The sequence below is a fragment of the Entelurus aequoreus genome, linkage group LG04, assembly GCF_033978785.1.
Source record: "Entelurus aequoreus isolate RoL-2023_Sb linkage group LG04, RoL_Eaeq_v1.1, whole genome shotgun sequence".
NCBI classification, from domain to species: Eukaryota; Metazoa; Chordata; class Actinopteri; order Syngnathiformes; family Syngnathidae; genus Entelurus; species Entelurus aequoreus.
Genome location: NC_084734.1, coordinates 43,691,071 through 43,711,752, shown reverse-complemented (window position 1 = coordinate 43,711,752; position 20,682 = coordinate 43,691,071). Strand labels below are relative to the sequence as shown.

General features: G+C 39.5%; 1 protein-coding gene across 2 annotated transcripts in view; it reads left to right on the top strand.

The window, feature by feature from the left end:
* Positions 1–20,682, top strand: part of LOC133648655 (kelch-like protein 29) — a 575,830-nt gene that overhangs the window by 240,390 nt on the left and 314,758 nt on the right. For both annotated transcript variants that reach the window (XM_062044945.1, XM_062044946.1), the window contains one exon: positions 3,097–3,408. In XM_062044945.1, coding sequence (XP_061900929.1) covers positions 3,136–3,408 — 273 coding nt within the window. In that variant the 5' untranslated portion in view covers positions 3,097–3,135. The remainder of the gene's footprint in view (positions 1–3,096; positions 3,409–20,682) is intronic.

Sequence of the window (20,682 nt, the reverse complement as noted above, 5' to 3'; positions counted from 1 at the left end):
GAGAGCTTATACAACTGTATCCTCTTGGAACATTCAAGGTTATTAAAGCGGGGGTCTTACAGGGAACAGAAAAAAGCATTCGAGAGTGACATTCTTTTTTCTCTTTTTAAGAAAAAGTATAAATTCTCGCCTCTCACACCTCTCAGGCAATGTCAGTGAAGAGCTAAATCCATCAATTAATTCATCAACCTGACCCCTTGCTTCGGAATAGTTCATTTTAACAAGACAGTTCGGACAATTTTATCAGGGTATCTGAGGGGTCCGAAAAGTCTAAAATCCAATCATTTTAATTTAAGGCTTTAAAATGTCTTAAAGGAGTCCTATTATGCGAAACCAACTTTTCTTACCTGTTGGTACTTGTTTTTTGTATTTAGGATCTGCATAAGTCCCGGAAATTTGAAATCAAACCATGGAAGCATGGGGGAGATATTTATAAAACAATCTTGCCATCTTTAAAACATGCACCCGACGAGCCATTTGGAATTTGAGACTTTACTGACGTTTTTTGCTTTAGTTACAACAGCAGATATCTCCATAAATGGTAGCGGTTTACCCAAAGTGCTTTGTGTAAGTCTGACAATTTTATTCAGTTGTAGTCAATAAGTTCCCTTTTTTTCTCTTTCCTTTCTCTATCCAAAGTTCAATTATTCTTTATTGTCAGTTTGCAAGACGTACGGAACAATCGAGATATCGTTTTTATATGTAAATTATATAATATGCAAAATATTGTGTATGTACAGTATATGTACACGTATGTATATATAGTAATTATATATGTAAATCAGTATGATTATGGTGTTATTTTTTTTTAAAACATGCATAACAGTCACAATATCACAAATATTGAAATTCAACGATTTGGTGCATTTACAAACAGCTAAAATGATGTATAAAGCAAACTATAACCTGCTACCCAAGAATGTACAGCAATTCTTCTCAACAAAAGAGGAGAAATATAATCTTAGAGGAATATCTAATTTAAAACATTTGTATGCTTGTACAACACTTAAAACCTTTGGCATGTCCGTATGTGGAATTAAATTATGGAATGGATTAACCAAAGAAATCAAGTAAAGCACCAATAAAATTCAGTTTAAGAGACTGTTCAAACTACAAGTGTTCACAAAGTACACAGAAAAAGAATTATGATGAACATTTTGAACCCTTTTTTTTCCCTTTTTAAAAAAAATTTTTTTTTAATTTTTTTAGATAAAGATTATACTAAGGTCCTTGGTTCGATCCTGCGCTCGGGATCTTTCTGTGTGGAATTTGCATGTTCTCCCCGTGACTACGTGGGTTCTGTCCGGGCACTCCGGCTTCCTCCCACCTCCAAAGACATGCACCTGGGAATAGGTTGATTGGCAACACTAAATGGTCCCTTGTGTGTGAATGTGAGTGTGAATGTTGTCTGTCTATCTGTGTTGGCCTTGTGATGAGGTGGCAACTTGTCCAGGGTGTATCCCGCCTTCCGCCCGAATGCAGCTGAGATAGGCTCCAGCACCCCCCGCAACCCCAAAAGGAACAAGCGGTAGAAAATAGATGGATATTTGTTTACTCACTATGGTATATTATTTATTTATTCTCTGTTCTATTACAGAGAACAAGGAAATGGTCTAAAATTGCTATGGTATGAAAAGGGGTAGGATTAAATAAACTCAGCTTCTTTTTTCTCCTTTTCGAACATGTTGTAATGAAACAACTGGAAATATGTGATGCATTACATTGTATCGTATGCATGTTCGAAATAAACTGAAACTGAAGTGAACAATATGATACATCACATAGCACGTCACATATTTCCTGTTTACTACAAAATGTCTGAAAAGGAGTAGCAAGAAACAGAGTTTATAAATATTTAAGATATATTCTGTATTGTAAAAATCGTATACTGAGATAATATAATGCTTAAGGGTCACAAAGTTTTGTTTTATTTCAAAATATGTTAAAATAGTTGTATTTTGCAGGATAATGTGATTTTATGTTTTTTCTTTTTGTATGTGGCAAATCAACAAACACATTATTGTCATTCTGAGTCTTTCTTTGTGCACCTGTGCCTTGTCCAGTGTTCCCACAAAGCTGGAGGCATCAGACAGGGTCTCTGCAGGACTGACTTTATTAGGATCATATTTAAACAACATTGAGATAAATTATACATCCATACTGACAACAATGTAGGGATGCTGGAAAAAAAAATAGATAGGGACAGCGTGGCGAAGTTGGTAGAGTGGCTGTGCCAGCAATCGGAGGGTTGCTGGTTACTGGGGTTCAATCCCGCCTTCTACCATCCTAGTTACATCTGTTGTGTCCTTGGCAAGACACTTCACCCTTGCTCCTGATGGCTGCTGGTTAGCGCCTTGCATGGCAGCTCCCGCCATCAGTGTGTGAATGTGTGTGTGAATGGGTGAATGTGGAAATACTGTCAAAGCGCTTTGAGTACCTTGAAGGTAGAAAAGCGCTATACAAGTATAACCCATTTATTTATCATTTATTTACAGATTTTTATTTATTGCAATTTTAAATCGATTCCATTCTTTTAAACGTCCATTAATAAACGTGTTTTTGATGGTGTTTGTTCTTGCTTTAGGCACAGCTGCACGTCTTCTCATGTATTTATAGTTGTCTGTTCTAAAATAAAGAGTTTTAAACAAGGCAATTTTGAGAGAGAAATATTTATTGTGTAAAGGATCAGTGAGGTTCATAAAAACATGGGACATGATGGAAAGCTGTCCTTTGTGCAAATTGAAATATGTATCCTATATAGTTGCATTTGAGTGCAATATGTTTTATTTTGCATAAGTTGTAGTTCATTTTGCATTTTTCCAGCGACAGTTAACTGAACTGCTGGGCAATTGTTAAGAAAAGTAAATACTGGTGCATGAATTGCATTATTTATTACATTTGGATGCAGAACGCAAGTGTGTCTTCTCTAATAATATTGTTGCTGCTGTGTTGCGCAATATCCTTTCCACTTTTTCATGCACCTTTATTTCATAACATTATTAAAGATATGTTATATACATGTGAGTTTTCCTATTTAGAAAATAATATTGTGCAGGTTCTCCGTGTTTTGATGTTCTCCATGTTTGTGTTCTGCAGGCCTGCCTGTGTTATTCCCTCTGAGAGGAAGAGGAAGTGATGTCACGCCACCACCACCGCTTCGAAAGGGACTACCGGGCGCCCTGGGAGCGGAGGGACATCCGCCCGTCGGCGGGCCTCCATAATGGGGGAGCCAATCATAGCTGTACCTCTGCTGTCGTCGTCAATGGCAACAACCGCCCGGGACTCCTTCCCCTGCCTGTCATCGCATCCCTCCTGCCCACGCCGGCCACTGTTGCCGTGACAACATCCAGCGGCGACATTGCGGTCAAGCGAGGCATCACGTTGGTGGGGTCAGTCGCGCAGGCCAAGGTAAGAACTTTGTCCCGCCACTCCTGTCAAGTTTTTTGACATCTCCAACTTTCGCCGCTTGCATGCCGTCACGGTCGGCCTGCGCCTGTCTCTCTTCTTAGCCCTCCATCTTGACCCTTCAACGCCTCAAGTCTTGCCAAACAATTTCTCTCTCCATCCTCATTTTCTCTGGGTGCCAAGCCACAGCACCCAATCCCCCCAGCCTCGACCTCATCGCTTATTTTTCTATTTGATTATACAGTTGACGACTCTGACTTTTCCGTGAGAACAGACAATTGAAAATAACGATAAAAGCATTAAGCAGAGAGGATGATCGATGCTTATGGTTTTTATGTCTTTGTATTTGTGGTTAGTGTTGTGCAATGACCAGGGGCGTCACTAGCTTTTAAGGACAGGGGGGGCTTAGCCCCCAGAAGATGTACAGGATGCGAGCGAACGTAGCGCACGAGCACAAAACTTCACAAACGGCTAACAAAGACTTACAAATTATTATCATTATATATATATATATATATATACATATATATAATATATTATATTATTATATTATATTATATATTATATTATATATTATATTATTATTATATATATTATATATTATAGAAATAATTATTATTTCAGTGGGTTTATTTTCAATCTGTGTTCAGTACAACAACAAACATGGGTTTGCACAGTGACATTTTGTTTACAGCATCAACAAGAAACAATGACTTGCATGATCCTTCAAGATACACTGAAACACATTGAAAGTCATGGCATTAGCCTCTATGTTATTCATTCACAACATAGAGGCTAATGCAGTGGTTCTTAACCTTGTTGGAGGTACCGAACCCCACCAGTTTCATATGCGCATTCACCGAACCCTTCTTTATGAAAAATAAAAACATTCAATTTCAAATTCACGACAAAGTTATATGTTTTCGGTAACACTTTAGTGTGGGGAACATATTTTAAGTAATAAAGACTTAATTTAGAGTTATTTGGTTAGGGTCAGGGTTAGAGGGTTAGGGTTATAATAAGGCCATGCCGAATAAGGCATTAATAAGTACTTAATAATGACTAGTTAAGAGCCAATGTACTAATTTGCATGTTAATAAGCAACTAATTAATGGTGAATATGTTCCCCACACTGAAGTGTTACCATGTTTTTTTACTGGTGCACAAAATGAAGCGTGCATGAACATCACCTTGTTCAAACAACAAAACCAACACAGTGCATAAACTCACAACAAATTACACACCTGCAAATCAGTCAGCTGTTGCCGTATCCGTAGTACGCCGATAGGGAGAAGTTTGTATTTACACGATGAATCCGGTGTGTCTTGACCTCCGCCAAACGCCTGAAGCCGACTCACCAAACCCCTTAAGGTTCAATCGAACCCAGGTTAAGAACCACTGGGCTAATGCCACGACTTTAGCTCACAATACAATAATTGTTTGTTCCCAAATATTTTGAAGTTGCACATATTACATTTTGGGCACATATGTGACTAAAATGGTTGTAAATTCAAGCCCTGGAAATATTACTTAATTACTTGAATTAAAGTAATATCTGGATCGGGATAATTTGGCTTACATATAATATAATATATATATATATATATATATATATATATATATATATATATATATATATATATATATATATATATATATATATATATATATATATATATATATATATATATATATATATTATGGCAAGCCAAAATTAAATATATATGGAAGTCTGAATAGAAATGAGAAACGTTTATATATACTGTAAATAAGAAAGACTTGAGTCCGTCTGCTGATCTGAAAAAGAGCCAAAGTTGTCAAAGAGCTGAGGGACCATCTTCAAAGTGCAATGCTGAAACAAATAATGCAAACAATAAAATGTAACTTCCAGGGCTTGAGATTAACGCAGTCCCGTCGTCCCGGGAACGGTAAAAAAAATCCACGGGACGAAATGAAATACTCCCGGGGACGATGGCTTTTAACCATTTTTTTTCTTTTTCTTTTTATGTTTTTATTCATTTTACATTTTATATTAAATGTCTTGGTTTTTCCTCCTCTGAAAATCCTATGCAATGTTTAACAAGCCATCCTATAATAATATAACAGCTATTAATGTAACAATACAATAAAACAAATATATTTAATGATGTTTTTTTCATTATTTTAACAATAGGCTAAAGTATATTACTTTATATAGATTCTACAAGAAACACAAAACTTAAAAACTAAATTATTTACAATTGCAGACACAAGGTTTCGTGCAGCTTCACTCATTGTAAAGGAAGACGGAAGTCCATGCAGGAGAAAAATGACTACAAAGATGGTGTCTGGGTTTTTCTTATATATATATATATATATATATATATATATATATATATATATATATATATATATATATATATATATATATATATAAATACATATTAAGTCTTTCATACATGTATATATATAATGTATATATATATATATATATATATATATATATATATATATATATATATATATATATATATATATATATATATATATATATATATATACATATATATATATATATATATATATACACTACCGTTCAAAAGTTTGGGGTCACATTGAAATGTCCTTATTTTTGAAGGAAAAGCACTGTACTTTTCAATGAAGATAACTTTAAACTAGTCTTAACTTTAAAGAAATACACTCTATACATTGCTAATGTGGTAAATGACTATTCTAGCTGCAAATGTCTGGTTTTTGGTGCAATATCTACATAGGTGTATAGAGGCCCATTTCCAGGAACTATCACTCTAGTGTTCTAATGGTACAATGTGTTTGGTCATTGGCTCAGAAGGCTAATTGATGATTAGAAAACCCTTGTGCAATCATGTTCACACATCTGAAAACAGTTTAGCTCGTTACAGAAGCTACAAAACTGACCTTCCTTTGAGCAGATTGAGTTTCTGGAGCATCACATTTGTGGGGTCAATTAAACGCTCAAAATGGCCGGAAAAAAGAGAACTTTAATCTGAAACTCGACAGTATATTCTTGTTCTTAGAAATGAAGGCTATTCCACAAAATTGTTTGGGTGACCCCAAACTTTTGAACGGTAGTGTGTGTGTATATATATATATATATATATATATATATATATATATATATATATATATATATATATATATATATATATATATATATATATATATGGTAGCACGGTGGAAGAGGGGTTAGTGCGTCTGCCTCACAATACGAAGGTCCTGAGTAGTTCAATCAATCAATCAATGTTTATTTATATAGCCCTAAATCACAAGTGTCTCAAAGGGCTGTACAAGCCACAACGACATCCTCGGTACAGAGCCCACATACGGCAAGGAAAACTCACCCCAGTGGGACGTCAATGTGAATGACTATGAGAAACCTTGGAGAGGACCGCATATGTGGGTAACCCCCCCCCCCCCCCCCCCCCCCCCCCCCCCCCCCCCCCCCCTCTAGGGGAGACCGAAAGCAATGGATGTCGAGTGGGTCTGACATAATATTGTGAAAGTCCAACACATCAGCGAAAGTCCAGTCCATGTTGGGGCCAGCAGGAACCATCCCGAGCGGAGACGGGTCAGCAGCGTAGAGATGTCCCCATCCGATGAACAGGCTAGCGGTCCACCCCTGGTTGGGAGCAGAGTAGAAAAGAAAAGAAAAGAAACGGCAGATCAACTGGTCTAAAAAGGGAGTCTATTTAAAGGCTAGAGTATACAAATGAGTTTTAGGATGAGACTTAAAATGCTTCTACTGAGGTAGCATCTCTAACTTTTACCGGGAGGGCATTCCATAGTATTGGAGCCCGAATAGAAAACGCTCTATAGCCCGCAGACTTTTTTTGGCTCTGGGAATCACTAATAAGCCGGAGTTCTTTGAACGCAGATTTCTTGCCGGGACATATGGTACAATACAATCGGCAAGATAGGCAGGAGCTTGACCGTGTAGTATTTTATACGTAAGTAGTAAAACCTTAAAGTCACATCTTAGGTGCACAGGAAGCCAGTGCAAGTGAGCCAGTATAGGCGTAATATGATCAAACTTTCTTGTTTTTGTCAAAAGTCTAGCAGCCGCATTTTGTACCATCTGTAATCTTTTAATGCTAGACATAGGGAGACCCGAAAATAAAACCTTACAGTAATCGAGACGAGACGTAACGAACGCATGGATAATGATCTCAGCATCGCTTGTGGACAAAATGGAACGAATTTTAGCGATATTACGGAGATGAAAGAAGGCCGTTTTAGTAACACTCTTAATGTGTGACTCAAACGAGAGAGTTGGGTCGAAGATAATACCTAGATTCTTTACCGAGTCGCCTTGTTTAATTGTTTGGTTGTCAAATGTTAAGGTGGTATTATTAAATAGATGTCGGTTTTGAGCAGGACCGATAATCAGCATTTCCGTTTTCTTAGCGTTGAGTTGCAAAAAGTTAGCGGACATCCATTGTTTAATTTCATTAAGACACGCCTCCAGCTGACTACAATCCGGCGTGTTGGTCAGCTTTAGGGGCATGTAGAGTTGGGTGTCATCCGCATAACAGTGAAAGCTAACTCCGTATTTTCGTATGATGTCACCTAGCGGCAGCATGTAAATACTAAAGAGTGCAGGGCCAAGAACCGAAGCCTGGGGAACTCCGCACGTTACCTTAACATACTCCGAGGTCACATTGTTATGGGAGACACACTGCATCCTGTCAGTAAGATAAGAGTTAAACCAAGACAAGGCTAAGTCTGACATCCCAATACGCGTTTTGATACGCTCTAATAAAATATTATGATCAACAGTATCGAAAGCGGCGCTAAGATCAAGAAGCAGCAACATAGATGAAGCATCAGAATCCATCCTTAGCAATAGATCATTAGTCATTTTTGCGAGGGCTGTCTCCATAGAGTGATTTGCCCTGAAACCGGATTGAAAAGGTTCACAGAGATTGTTAGACGCTAAGTGTTCATTTAGCTCCTGTGCGACAATTTTTCGAGGATTTTCGAGATAAACGGAAGGTGGGACACCGGCCGGTAATTCACCAGGAGGTCAGGATCGAGGTTAGGTCTTTTGAGTAGAGGATGAATAACCGCTTTTTTGAATGCTATGGGAAAAGTGCCAGAGGAAAGTGATAAGTTTATAATATTTAACACTGATGGACCTAATAAAACAAAAAGCTCCTTGATAAGTTTCCCAGGAATTGGGTCAAGTAAACATGTTGTTTGTTTTGTCCATTTACACATTTTAACAATTCCTCCAATGTTATTTCATCAAAGAGAGAGATACTATTTTGGAGGGCGGTATCCGTCGTATATACAGTCGTACTTGTGTTAATAGAACCCAGTTGTAGCTGAGATTCATTGTCTTTAATCTCTTTTCTAATGACTTCAATTTTCTTATTAAAGAAATTCATAAAGTCATCTGCTGAGTGGGTGGAGCTACTGGGAGGAGTCTCTTGTTGGGTTAGCGATGCTACTGTACTAAACAAAAATTTAGGATCATTTTTGTTGAGGTGGATGAGATTTGAGTAATATTTAGCTTTAGCTGAGGTAAGCATGTGTTTATAAGTTATTAAACTATCACTCCATGCTTGATGGAAAACCTCAAGTTTAGTCGCACGCCATTTGCGTTCCAGCTTTCTACATGATAATTTCTGGGCTTTAGTTTCTTCTGTAAACCATGGGGTACGCCTTTTAGGGGCCCTTTTTAGCTTTAGCGGTGCTACACTATCAATGATGTCGCGCAGGGCGTCGTTAAAGTTGTTAGTTAGGTTATCAATATAGTCCACATAATTTGGGAATGGTGCCATTACCGAAGGCAGTAGGTCAGTAAGAGTCGTCGTTGTGGCAGCATTAATGTTGCGGCTGCTATAGTAGTTATTATTATTATTATTAGTTTGTTGACAATGAGTCAGAACTTCGAATTTTATAAGGTAATGATCGGACATTACTTTAGTGTACGGGAGTATCGTAACTTTAGAGGTGGTGACACCCCTGACAAGCACTAGATCTATCGTATTACCGTTGCGATGCGTGGGTTCATTTATTATTTGTGTAAGACCACAGCTATCAATTATAGTCTGGAGCGCCACGCATGGAGGGTCCGATGGGGTATTCATATGGATGTTGTGAGTTCAATCCCGGCCTCGGGATCTTTCTGTGTGGAGTTTGCATGTTCGCCCCGTGACTGCGTGGGTTCCCTCCGGGTACTCCGGCTTCCTCCCACCTCCAAAGACATGCACCTGGGGATAGGTTGATTGGCAACACTAAATTGGCCCTAGTGTGTGAATGTGAGTTTGAATGTTGTCTGTCTATCTGTGTTGGCCCTGTGATGAGGTGGCGACTTGTCCAGGGTGTACCCCGCCTTCCGCCCGATTGTAGGTGAGATAGACTCCAGCACCCCCGCGACCCCAAAGGGAATAAGCGGTAGAAAATGGATGGATGGATGGATATATATATATATGAAAGACTTAAAGGTATACTAGAGGATTTTGTGGATCATGTTGACTATTGGTCCTCCTAATTGTCAATCATTCTGGTGATGTTACGTAAGGACATATATATATATATATATATATATATATATATATATATATATATATATATATATATATATATATATATATATATATATATATATATATATATATATATATATATATATATTCATATATATATTCATATATACATCAAATAAAACAAATGTCTTATCGATAAGCCATTTTTTATTTATTTATTTATTACAACGCCAAAATAGCCTAACAACGCCAATGGTTGTAATTCTGTAGCACTTTGAGATTTGGAATCAAATGTAAAGTAGATTACAAATACAATCTATTATATAAATAAATTATATATATATATATATATATATATATATATATATATATATATATATATATATATATATATATATATATATATATATATATATATATATATATATGTATATATATATATATATATATATATATATATATATATATATATATATATAATAATATATACATATATATATATGTATGTATGTCCTTACGTAACATCACCAGAATGATTGACAATTAGGAGGACCAATAGTCAACATGATCCACCCAGAAATAAATAAAACAATAAATAAATAAATAAAACAACGGCGTGGCGAAGTTGGTAGAGTGGCTGTGCCAGCAATTGGAGTGTTGCTGGTTACTGGGGTTCAATTCCCACCTCTACCTTCCTAGTCACGTCCGTTGTGTCCTTGGGCAAGACACTTCACCCTTTGCCTCTGATGGCTGCTGGTAGCGCCTTGCATGGCAGCTCCCGCCATCAGTGTGTGAATGTGTGTGTGAATGGGTAAATGTGGAAATACTGTCAAAGCGCTTTGAGTACCTTGAAGGTAGAAAAGCGCTATACAAGTACAACCCATTTATCATTTATCATTTATAAATGGCTTATCGATAAGCCATTTAAAAAATATATTGTTTTAATATTTATTTATAATAAATGATAAATGTATCATTATTCTCCTACTCACCTTTCCAGTAAAGGCCTCTCTCCTCTCACTTTCTGTGCTCCTCTGCCCTGACTCCTCCAGGTCAATAGGGGTTGTGGAGTGATTATTATTATTTACTGATGATAGTCATACGTGAATGAGCTCAGCTCCTGTTCTCCTCCATATGTAAAGTGAGGAACACAGCTGATGCTCCAGAAGGAAGTAACCCCAAAGATAGCAAATGGTAAAAAAGAGTGCACATTTAACTTTATAAATAACCAGGACCTTCATGATGCATTTCAGGCTAACTAGCTAACTAAGTAGCAGCATTGTTTTAGAGCGGGAATTTAACTTTTTGTCAAACACAGACCTGGTGTAAAGTGATGAATATTAACTTTCTTGAAAAAGTTTCTTATGTCCATTTTGCATGCGTTCACGTTCTTGTTCTGCAATCTGCAGTGCTGTGTGCTAATGTGCTTCGTACACCTGCAGGACCGCAAGCAAGGTCGCGGAGAAAATTCGGACTGGATTTTGAGTGATGTGGGCATTTTCTATATGAACAAGTGGAATGGATTGGATACCGACGCACGAAAGGGGCTCTCTACCTTATGAAGTGAGGGGAAACTGAGTGAATAATGACAGTTTATATGATTATTTATTTAAACTCATATTAGGGCCACTTTATAATGAATATGTCGGCATGTATTTGTAAAAAAAAGAAAGAAAAAAAATTTAACACCAAATTATTTAGGGGGGCTTAAGAATATTTTAGGGGGGCTTGAGCCCCCCTAAAATAGGCCTAACTACGCCAATGGCAATGACTATAAGTATTCTCCATGTAATCTGGCACCACTCTATTGAAAAAAAGTTGAAGTTTAGTTGGCAGTTTTCTGCAATCTACCCACATTTCTGTCCAAATATCGAGTGAATAACATTTACAGTACAAATGATATGATATCGGTTCGATATCACTAAAAAGACAGGTATCAGACTACATTGGCTTCTCGCCAATTTAAGCACTCCAATACAAGCAATCTTGCAGTGTGTTTACTATGTGCAGTAAAATGGTACAAAATCCATCCATCCATCCATCTTCTTCCGCTTATCCGAGGTCGGGTTGCGGGGGCAGCAGCCTAAGCAGGGAAGCTCAGACTTTCCTCTCCCCAGCCACTTCGTCCAGCTCTTCCCGGGGGATCACGAGGCGTTCCCAGGCCAGCCAGGAGACATAGTCTTCCCAACGTGTCCTGGGTCTTCCCGGTGGCCTCCTACCGGTCGGACGTGGCCCAAATACCTCCCTAGGGAGGCGTCCGGGTGGCATCCTGACCAGATGCCCGAACCACTTCATCTGGCTCCTCTCGATGTGGAGGAGCAGCTGCTTTACTTTGAGCTCCTCCCGGATGGCAGAGCTTCTCACCCTATCTCTAAGGGAGAGCCCCGCACCCGATGGAGGAAACTCATTTCGGCCGCTCGTACCCGTGATCTTGTCCTTTCGGTCATGACCCAAAGCTCATGACCATAGTGAGGATTTGAACGTAGATCGACCGGTAAATTGAGAGCTTTGCCTTCCGGCTCAGTTTCTTCTTCACCACAACGGATCGATACAGCGTACACATTACTGAAGACGCCGCACCGATCCGCCTGTCGATCTCACGATCCACTCTTCCCTGACTCGTGAACTAGACTGTTCTTGAACTCCTCCACTTGGGGCAGGGTGTCCTCCCCAACCCGGAGATGGCACTCCACCCTTTCCCGGGCGAGAACCATGGACTCTGACTTGAAGGTGCTGATTGTCATCCTAGTCGCTTTACACTCAGCTGCGAACCGATCCAGTGAGAGCTGAAGATCCTGGCATCTGCAAAAAGCAGAGACCTAATCCTGCAGCCACCAAACCAGATCCCCTCAACGCCTTGACTGCGCCTAGAAATTCTGTCCATAAAAGTTATGAACAGAATCGGTGACAAAGGGCAGCCTTGGCGGAGTCCAACCCTCACTGGAAACATGTCCGACTTACTGCCGGCAATGCAGACTAAGCTCTGACACTGATCATACAGGGAGCGGGACCGCCACAATCAGACAGTCCGATACCCAATACTCTCTGAGCACTCCCCAGAGGACTTCCCGAGGGACACGGTCGAATGCCTTCTCCAAATCCACAAAACACATGTAGACTGGTTGGGCAAACTCCATGCACCCTCAAGGACCCTGCCGAGAGTATAGAGCTGGTCCACAGTTCCACGACCAGGACGAAAACAACACTGTTCCTCCTGAGTCCGAGGTTCGACTATCCGCCGTAGCCTCCTCTCCAGTACACCTGAATAGACCTTACCAGGAAGGCTGAGGTACAAAATTAACTATCTAAATGATTACTTAATGTGTCATTTATGTATTTAATGTGAAACATGCGTTTAATTATTTATTTCAATATTTTTAATTAACTATTGATTGAATTATATCATGATTTAATTAATTATTCCACGATTGAAATAATTACTTAATTAAATATTTCATGAACATGGTGTTTCAGCACTTCATGAATTTATCACCTATCAAATTGAGTGTGCTGGGCTAACAAAAATCTAGTCCAATGATTGCTTTGGTCTGTAGCCTCACAAAGTATGTGGAAGCAAGACCTGCTGACTCACACAGTGTATAAGTCAAAGTAGAGGATTTTTTTTAAATTGTCTGAGTTATTTTCACATTTTCAGACCAAAATATTGACCATTAGTACTGCGCTTCTCTGCACTATAAAATTTTTTTTTTTTTAATTGCAATATTTATAAATAAATAAGTGATAAATGGGTTATACTTGTATAGCGCTTTTCTACCTTCAAGGTACTCAAAGCGCTTTGACAGTATTTCCACATTTACCCATTCACACACACATTCACACACTGATGGCGGGAGCTGCCATGCAAGGCGCTAACCAGCAGCCATCAGAGGCAAAGGGTGAAGTGTCTTGCCCAAGGACACAACGGACGTGACTAGGAAGGTAGAAGGTGGGAATTGAACCCCAGTAACCAGCAACACTCCGATTGCTGGCACAGCCACTCTACCAACTTCGCCACGCCGTCCCTTTTACAGTAAAATACTGGCAGCTGATGTTGTCTGGAATTCACCGTAAAAAATACAGTCACAATGTATAGGACATTACATTATGTTGATGTTGAATCTGTTCATTTGACACTTAACTGTTTTTTTCTTACGGTAAATGACTATGAAACAAAAGTATATATTGTTATATGTTTACAAAAAGAAACTATGGAATTTACAGTAAAATACTCTGCAGCTGTGGTTGCCAGAAATTCACAGTAAAACAAATTAAGGCTAATTTTAGTGTTGCCAATCAGCCTATACCCAGGTGCATGTCTTTGGAGGTGGGAGGAAGCCAGAGTGCCCGGAGAGAACCCATGCAGTTACGGGGAGAACATGCAAGCGCCACACAGAAAGACCCTTAACCCGGGAATCGAACCCAGAACCTCCTCACTGTGAGGCACAAGCGTTGACTACTGCAACACCATGCTGCCATTTCACCAATACTAGTATCTGCAAAATGCCTGTGTCTCTGAGACATGTGAGCGGTACATAAAGGATTTTAACTTGAAAGTATTTGTACAACCTTTCACTGGTCAACTCACAACATGGCCTTCCCCAACATGTTCCTTCAAGTGTGCTATTAAAAATGAGCCTCAAATGCTCCGTATATGTTAAATAGCTGCTTTCACCCAGTTCTAACACACATAAACACACAACGTAGTTCATTTCGATTCAGTTTGCAATGAAGCACAGCGACATAAACCCTCAATGCCTAAAACCACTTACCACAAAAATACAAGAAACAATGTTGTTAGCCAAAAGTTAACTAGACTAGTGAAGTGAAGTGAATTATGTTTATATAGCGCTTTTCTCTAGTGACTCAAAGCGCTTTTTACGTAGTGAAACCCAATATCTAAGTTACATGTAAACCAGTGTGGGTGGCACTGAGAGCAGGTGGGTAAAGTGTCTTTCCCAAGGACACAACGGCAGTGACTAGGATGGCGGAAGCGGGGATCGAACCTGGAACCCTCAAGTTGCTGGCACCGCCACTCTACCAACCGAGCTGTACCGCCCCAACTAATGCTTTAACATAAACAATTAAGGTATGCTGTTGATCCAAATGTACAATCTGCAAAATCTTTAATTTAGACAGAATAATACCGTACATTTTTAAGTATTTGCATTCTTGTGACATTGTAGTCTTTGCAAATGCATTGTACAATTTTTCATTATTTTCACAGTAAAGTCATGTGTTTTCTATGTTTTTATAACCATAGTCATTTAGATTATCTACTATTTCTTGGTTTGCAGGAATCCACTGTATTTACCACTGTGATAAACTAATTTTGATTTTACTGGGTTTTACTGTTAATTGGTTGCCGTAGTTTTTACGGTCATTTTTTATGCTGTGGAAATAGAAATTAAAAAGTTGTATGAGGACACTCCTGGTGTTAACCACCTGTTACATTTGGTTAAAGCCCACTGTAATCTCTCTTGTGGCCCCAGTAAAAATGGCCGCAGTAATGGTAGCCCCAGCAGGTTGTAAATCAGTATCGTCTGATAATTACACACTTCCCCACAAGGTCTGACCAAGTTCCACCGTGACCATTGTCATCATTCAGTGGCTGCCAGTGCAATTAAGACACGTATAAAAGTCACATGTTATATTTGGGGGTAAATGTACCGGTGTTTTTTTTTTTTTTACCAGATCTCAGACGCTCTTCTGCCGAGCTTTTTGCCAAAGCATCGGCGCCTAAAAGGCAAACTAGCCTCAGCTGGCCTGGTCTTTAATTAGAAGCAATACGGGCATGTCTGCAGAAAGCCAACACCTCAGGTGCCTGGCTCACCATCTTGGTTCCCACTCCCTTTGGGTCTAACGGATTGAAAGCTGTTGGCGAGTCACATGGGCTCTGATATAAATTCCTTGTGGGAGCATCCAACATGTGTAGAAGTCATGCTCCGTAATCTCCAGCTCGTAAAAGACGACCAATCACGGCGTGGATCTGTGTAACGTGGGACGTCTTTATGGTTTATTTTCAGTGTGTGAAGGTGCGGATGACAAATGTACCATCTGGCGTTATTGTCGGTCCCCATGTGAAGTTAACCATATGGAATAGCATGCGGTTGTTAATTTGGGAGTTTATTCTCGCCGTCCCACGTCGGACCATTACTTATTTGCTATCAGTTTTCCAGGTTGTTGTTGTTGTTATTGTCATGGATGCTCACGTTTGAACACTCTCCTTTAAAAGAAGCCACCATAAAATGCCAGTTCACGACATTTCATGCAAACACCGCAGAAGATTTACGAGACACTAATTCTACCGCACCTGATAGCTGCTAGTGTTTATTAATCCGACACATTATACATTGGGAATTACAGATGAAACAATGTGAACATTTCATATTACAGTTATTATTACCAAAATGATTACAGTTATTATTATCATGGTATTGTTCAATGTGCTCAAAAAGTACTTGCACACCTACTAAAAATATTTCAACCAAGTTTTGTATTAAAAAATACTAAAAATTGATACACACACACACACAATATAAAAAATAAAAACATTAAATATTGTTCTGGCTTCTTAAGTTATTTTAGTGCGTGGCCGCCCCAAGCTGAATTAGCAATGTGGGGTATTACAATGTATATCATAATACAACCAAAAGATCTCTATTTTATGTTTATCTGTAGTTCATATTATAATTTTAACGTTTAGGCTTCGGCTAATGTAACTGCAGCAGGGATGCTGCGAGACTCGACAGCAGTATGGATGTCAACAACATCACACAGGCGGAGACCTCAATGGAAGCTAAACCAACAAAACTCAAAAAGGAAAGAAGAGCTCCTCTGTTTGGATTTAAAAAAGTCAGACACTGACCAACTAACGGTAGGCTACTCTGCAAAACATGCCGTCGTGTCTGTGGAGGTTTCTCCCCTCCGGGTTCCTCGGACCACCAATCACCGACATGACAGCTCCATTTCAGGTTTTAGACACTGTTTTATGGTAGAGTGGCTGTGCCAGCAATCGGAGTGTTGCTGGTTACTGGGGTTCAATTCCCACCTTCTACCTTCCTAGTCACGTCCGTTGTGTCCTTGGGCAAGACACTTCACCCTTTGTCTCTGATGGCTGCTGGTTAGCGCCTTGCATGGCAGCTCCCGCCATCAGTGTGTGAATGTGTGTGTGAATGGGTGGATGTGGAAATACTGTCAAAGCGCTTTGAGTACCTTGAAGGTAGAAAAGCGCTATACAAGTATAACCCATTTATCATTTATTTATTATTTATTTATTTTTCAATAAGTATTTTTGTTTGTGCTTTTCAGCAAGTGTCTCTTGGTCTTTCTCTCGCTCTCGCTCCACCACCAACTCCTCTCTCCTCCCCGGCTGCTGCCTTTTAACAGAGCGACAGGTGATTAGATTCTCAGGCCCAGGTGGGCCATCTACGCACCTGTCGCTGATCTCGAAGCCGGTCCTGGCCCACCCCGTTTCGCTGCAGGTCCACAGGCTACGCCCCCCTCCACAGTGTCGTTGCTAGTGACTTGAACATGTATATTCTTTCCTATCACTTGAAGGCAGAACCTGAAGAACAGTACCGAGACAGTAATAAAATCCGACAAAATACTTATATTACCTGGGAACCACAAACATGATGAACATAAAAAACACACCAAACAAACTTGACGGAGTTGTTGTCCAAAGGCACCGTAAATATCTTAACCTTTTTGACCTGGGGACCAGAGTTTTCCACAACAGAGTGGCCTGGGGCTCACTCCAATATTAACGCTGAAGTAGTAATCTTACTCTTGATTATAATCATATTCAGTTATTATATCTAACCTACTTACAATTTACAACCTTCTCAAAGCACAAATATTATGATTTATTCAACACATAGGTCAGGCTGATTACAAAAATAAGTGCTAATAAAATACACTGCATAAGAAGGGATTCAAAAATAACTGATGATAAAATACATTTACAATTAAATCATGTGGTGGTAAAATAAATACATACAATTAATAAAGAATAAATAAAATTAAAGTGCAAATAAAAATACAGCTTCAACACTAGTCATTATTTTTGCGCTTAAACTCCCCTGTTGTCCTCGGGTCATTTTGACCCACCACTGTGTTAAAAAAAATAAAAAATCCCCTAAACGATATTTTTTTAACTTGAAATTTTATGACTTTTCCTAGATTGGCACCAACAGTAGACAAAGTGAACTGTTGCTTTTATTCACATTTCCATGTAAGCTGTACAAACAAATGTACAAAAATGGTCTTTAGGTCAAAATGACCCGTGAGTCACAAAGTGTTGAAATTAAAGTCACAGAGTTATTTATACATCACAGAATGTTACAATGTTTTAGTTGTTATAGTCCAGCAGTAGCAGAGCTATTTTTCTGTGGATTTCCAGAGATTATAAAGGTGCTGCAGATCACAGGGCCCAGAATTCTGTCTGTGCTGAAGCCATGAGTGAGCATTATACTGCTGAAGAGGCTCTAGAGCTGAGTTTTTCAGATGTCCAGCAAGACAACTCTGATTCAGAAGAAGAAGTGGAGGATGTATCGGAAGAAGAAGATGGGGAGGAATACAATCCAGAGCATGATGAATCATCTTCAGAAGAAGAAAACCCTGAAGCTGAAAGAGAGACTTTCCTTTCAAAAAATGGCAAAATAACATGGTCCTCAGCAGCATTTGACCATCAAGGCAGGCATGCAGAACAAAACATCATAAAGATGACCCCAGGACCCACAAGGTATGCCGTTTCTCATGCCCGTGACGTTGTCTCTACATTCTACCTGTTTATCACACCAGCAATTGAAAAAATAATCCTGGAGATGAAAAATTTGGAGGGTTTTCGCAAATATGGAGACAGCTGGAAAAAGATGGATGAGACTGACCTGCAGGCCTACTTAGGGCTGCTAATCTTAGCCGGTGTATACAGGTCCCGAGGTGAGACTGCAACTAGTCTATGGGATGCAGAGAGTGGAAGTCCAATTTTCCAAGCCACAATGCCACTCAAACTCTTTCACACCTACTCAAGACTGATACGATTTGATGACCGTGAGTCAAAACCAGCAAGACGTGTGACAGACACACTTGCAGCCATAAGAGAGGTCTTCTGAGTACACTGCACAGAGATGGTGACGTTAGCGATCGTGAGGACGGGAAGCCAGTCATCATCCTAAACTACAACCGCAACAAGGGAGGTGTGGACAACCTAGATAAGGTGATTGGAACATACAGCTGCAGAAGGATGACTGCCCGCTGGCCCCTGGTCATCTTCCACAACATCATGTTGCTCGGACATGCCCTAAACACCTCCCCGTCTGACCAGAGGCCCGAACCACTTCATCTGGCTCCTCTCGATGTGGAGGAGCAGCGGCTTTACTTTGAGCTCCTTCCGGATGACAGAGCTTCTCACCCTATCTCTAAGGGAGAGCCACGCCACCCGACGGATGAAACTAATTTTGGCCGTTTGTACCCGTGATCTTGTCCTTTCGGTCATAACCCAAAGCTCATGACCATAGGTGAGGATAAGAGTGTACCTGTAGATCAATCCATCAATCAAAGTTTATTTATATAGCCTTAAGTCACGAGTGTCTCAAAGGGCTGCACAAGCCACAACGGCATCCTCGGCTCAGATCCCACATCAGGGCAAGAAAAATCTCAAACCCAATGGGATTACAATGAGATACCTTGGAGGGGACCGCAGATATTATCTAGTATACACTGTCGAAACAAAGAATACTTGTACTTTTTATATATAAAATGTGTTTTATAAACAAAAGGAGAAAGGTTAAGCGAAATTGGCATTAATTTAATGTACAATTTTAATTAAAAATACTCTATTGTGATATATATCAGGATATAAAATGACCTATTTCGAGGTGCATATTTTTGTTCATATTCACACAGCCCTATGCCCAAAATGTTGGACTACCGTACTAATAAAGCATTTTTGTTTGATTGAAAATAGGAGACACATACTCATAAGTGCGGCGAATGCCATTTCTTTGGACCAAACGCTTTGCCAAAAGCTGTAATTAGTCTTCACAAAAGGCCTGTTGACAAGCTATACTTACCTCTTGGAAAGTTTTCTTTGATTAGGGTGTTGTAATTAGTCTCCATGCTGGGTGAAACACGACTATTACAGCTTTAAACAGGCCAGAGTAGAAGGATTTTTATTGAGTTTAAACATGGGCCTGAGCCGGACTCTTTTATCTGCTCGCGCGTAATATTCGTCAAAGTGTCTTCCCGCAGAGAGCCCACTGAAACATGGATTTCATACATGGTTTAATCCTTTAATTTGATCGCTCAAATCCGCCTTTCTCTGCATGCTTATTTGCACCGGAAAGACCGGAGCTCCTTGGCTCCGAGTGCAGTAAATCTCACATACGTTTAAATGGGGTTTTATTGGTCCAAAGGGTCATAGCTGGAGGTCTTTTTTCTGTTGCTGATTGAATTTACTTTCTTGCCACAGCAGGAAGAAGTTTATTTGAACAATTGGAGTGTTTGTTGGACCACTGGTGCAGAGAGGATTATTGCACTTGGGATACAGTAGCCTTTTTAGACAGAATACGCTTTAAAAGGGAGCTTCACTTTTTTTGCCCATCATCCACACGCCTTTTCCCTTTTGTGTGCATTCTGCATAGTGAAAAACCACTAGTATGAGGCGGATAACAATGCCTATAAAAAATGAACACCGCAAAACTGCCAACAACGCTGCATTTACAAGTCGTGACCTGCATATTAACCAAGCTATAGCGACATTGTTATT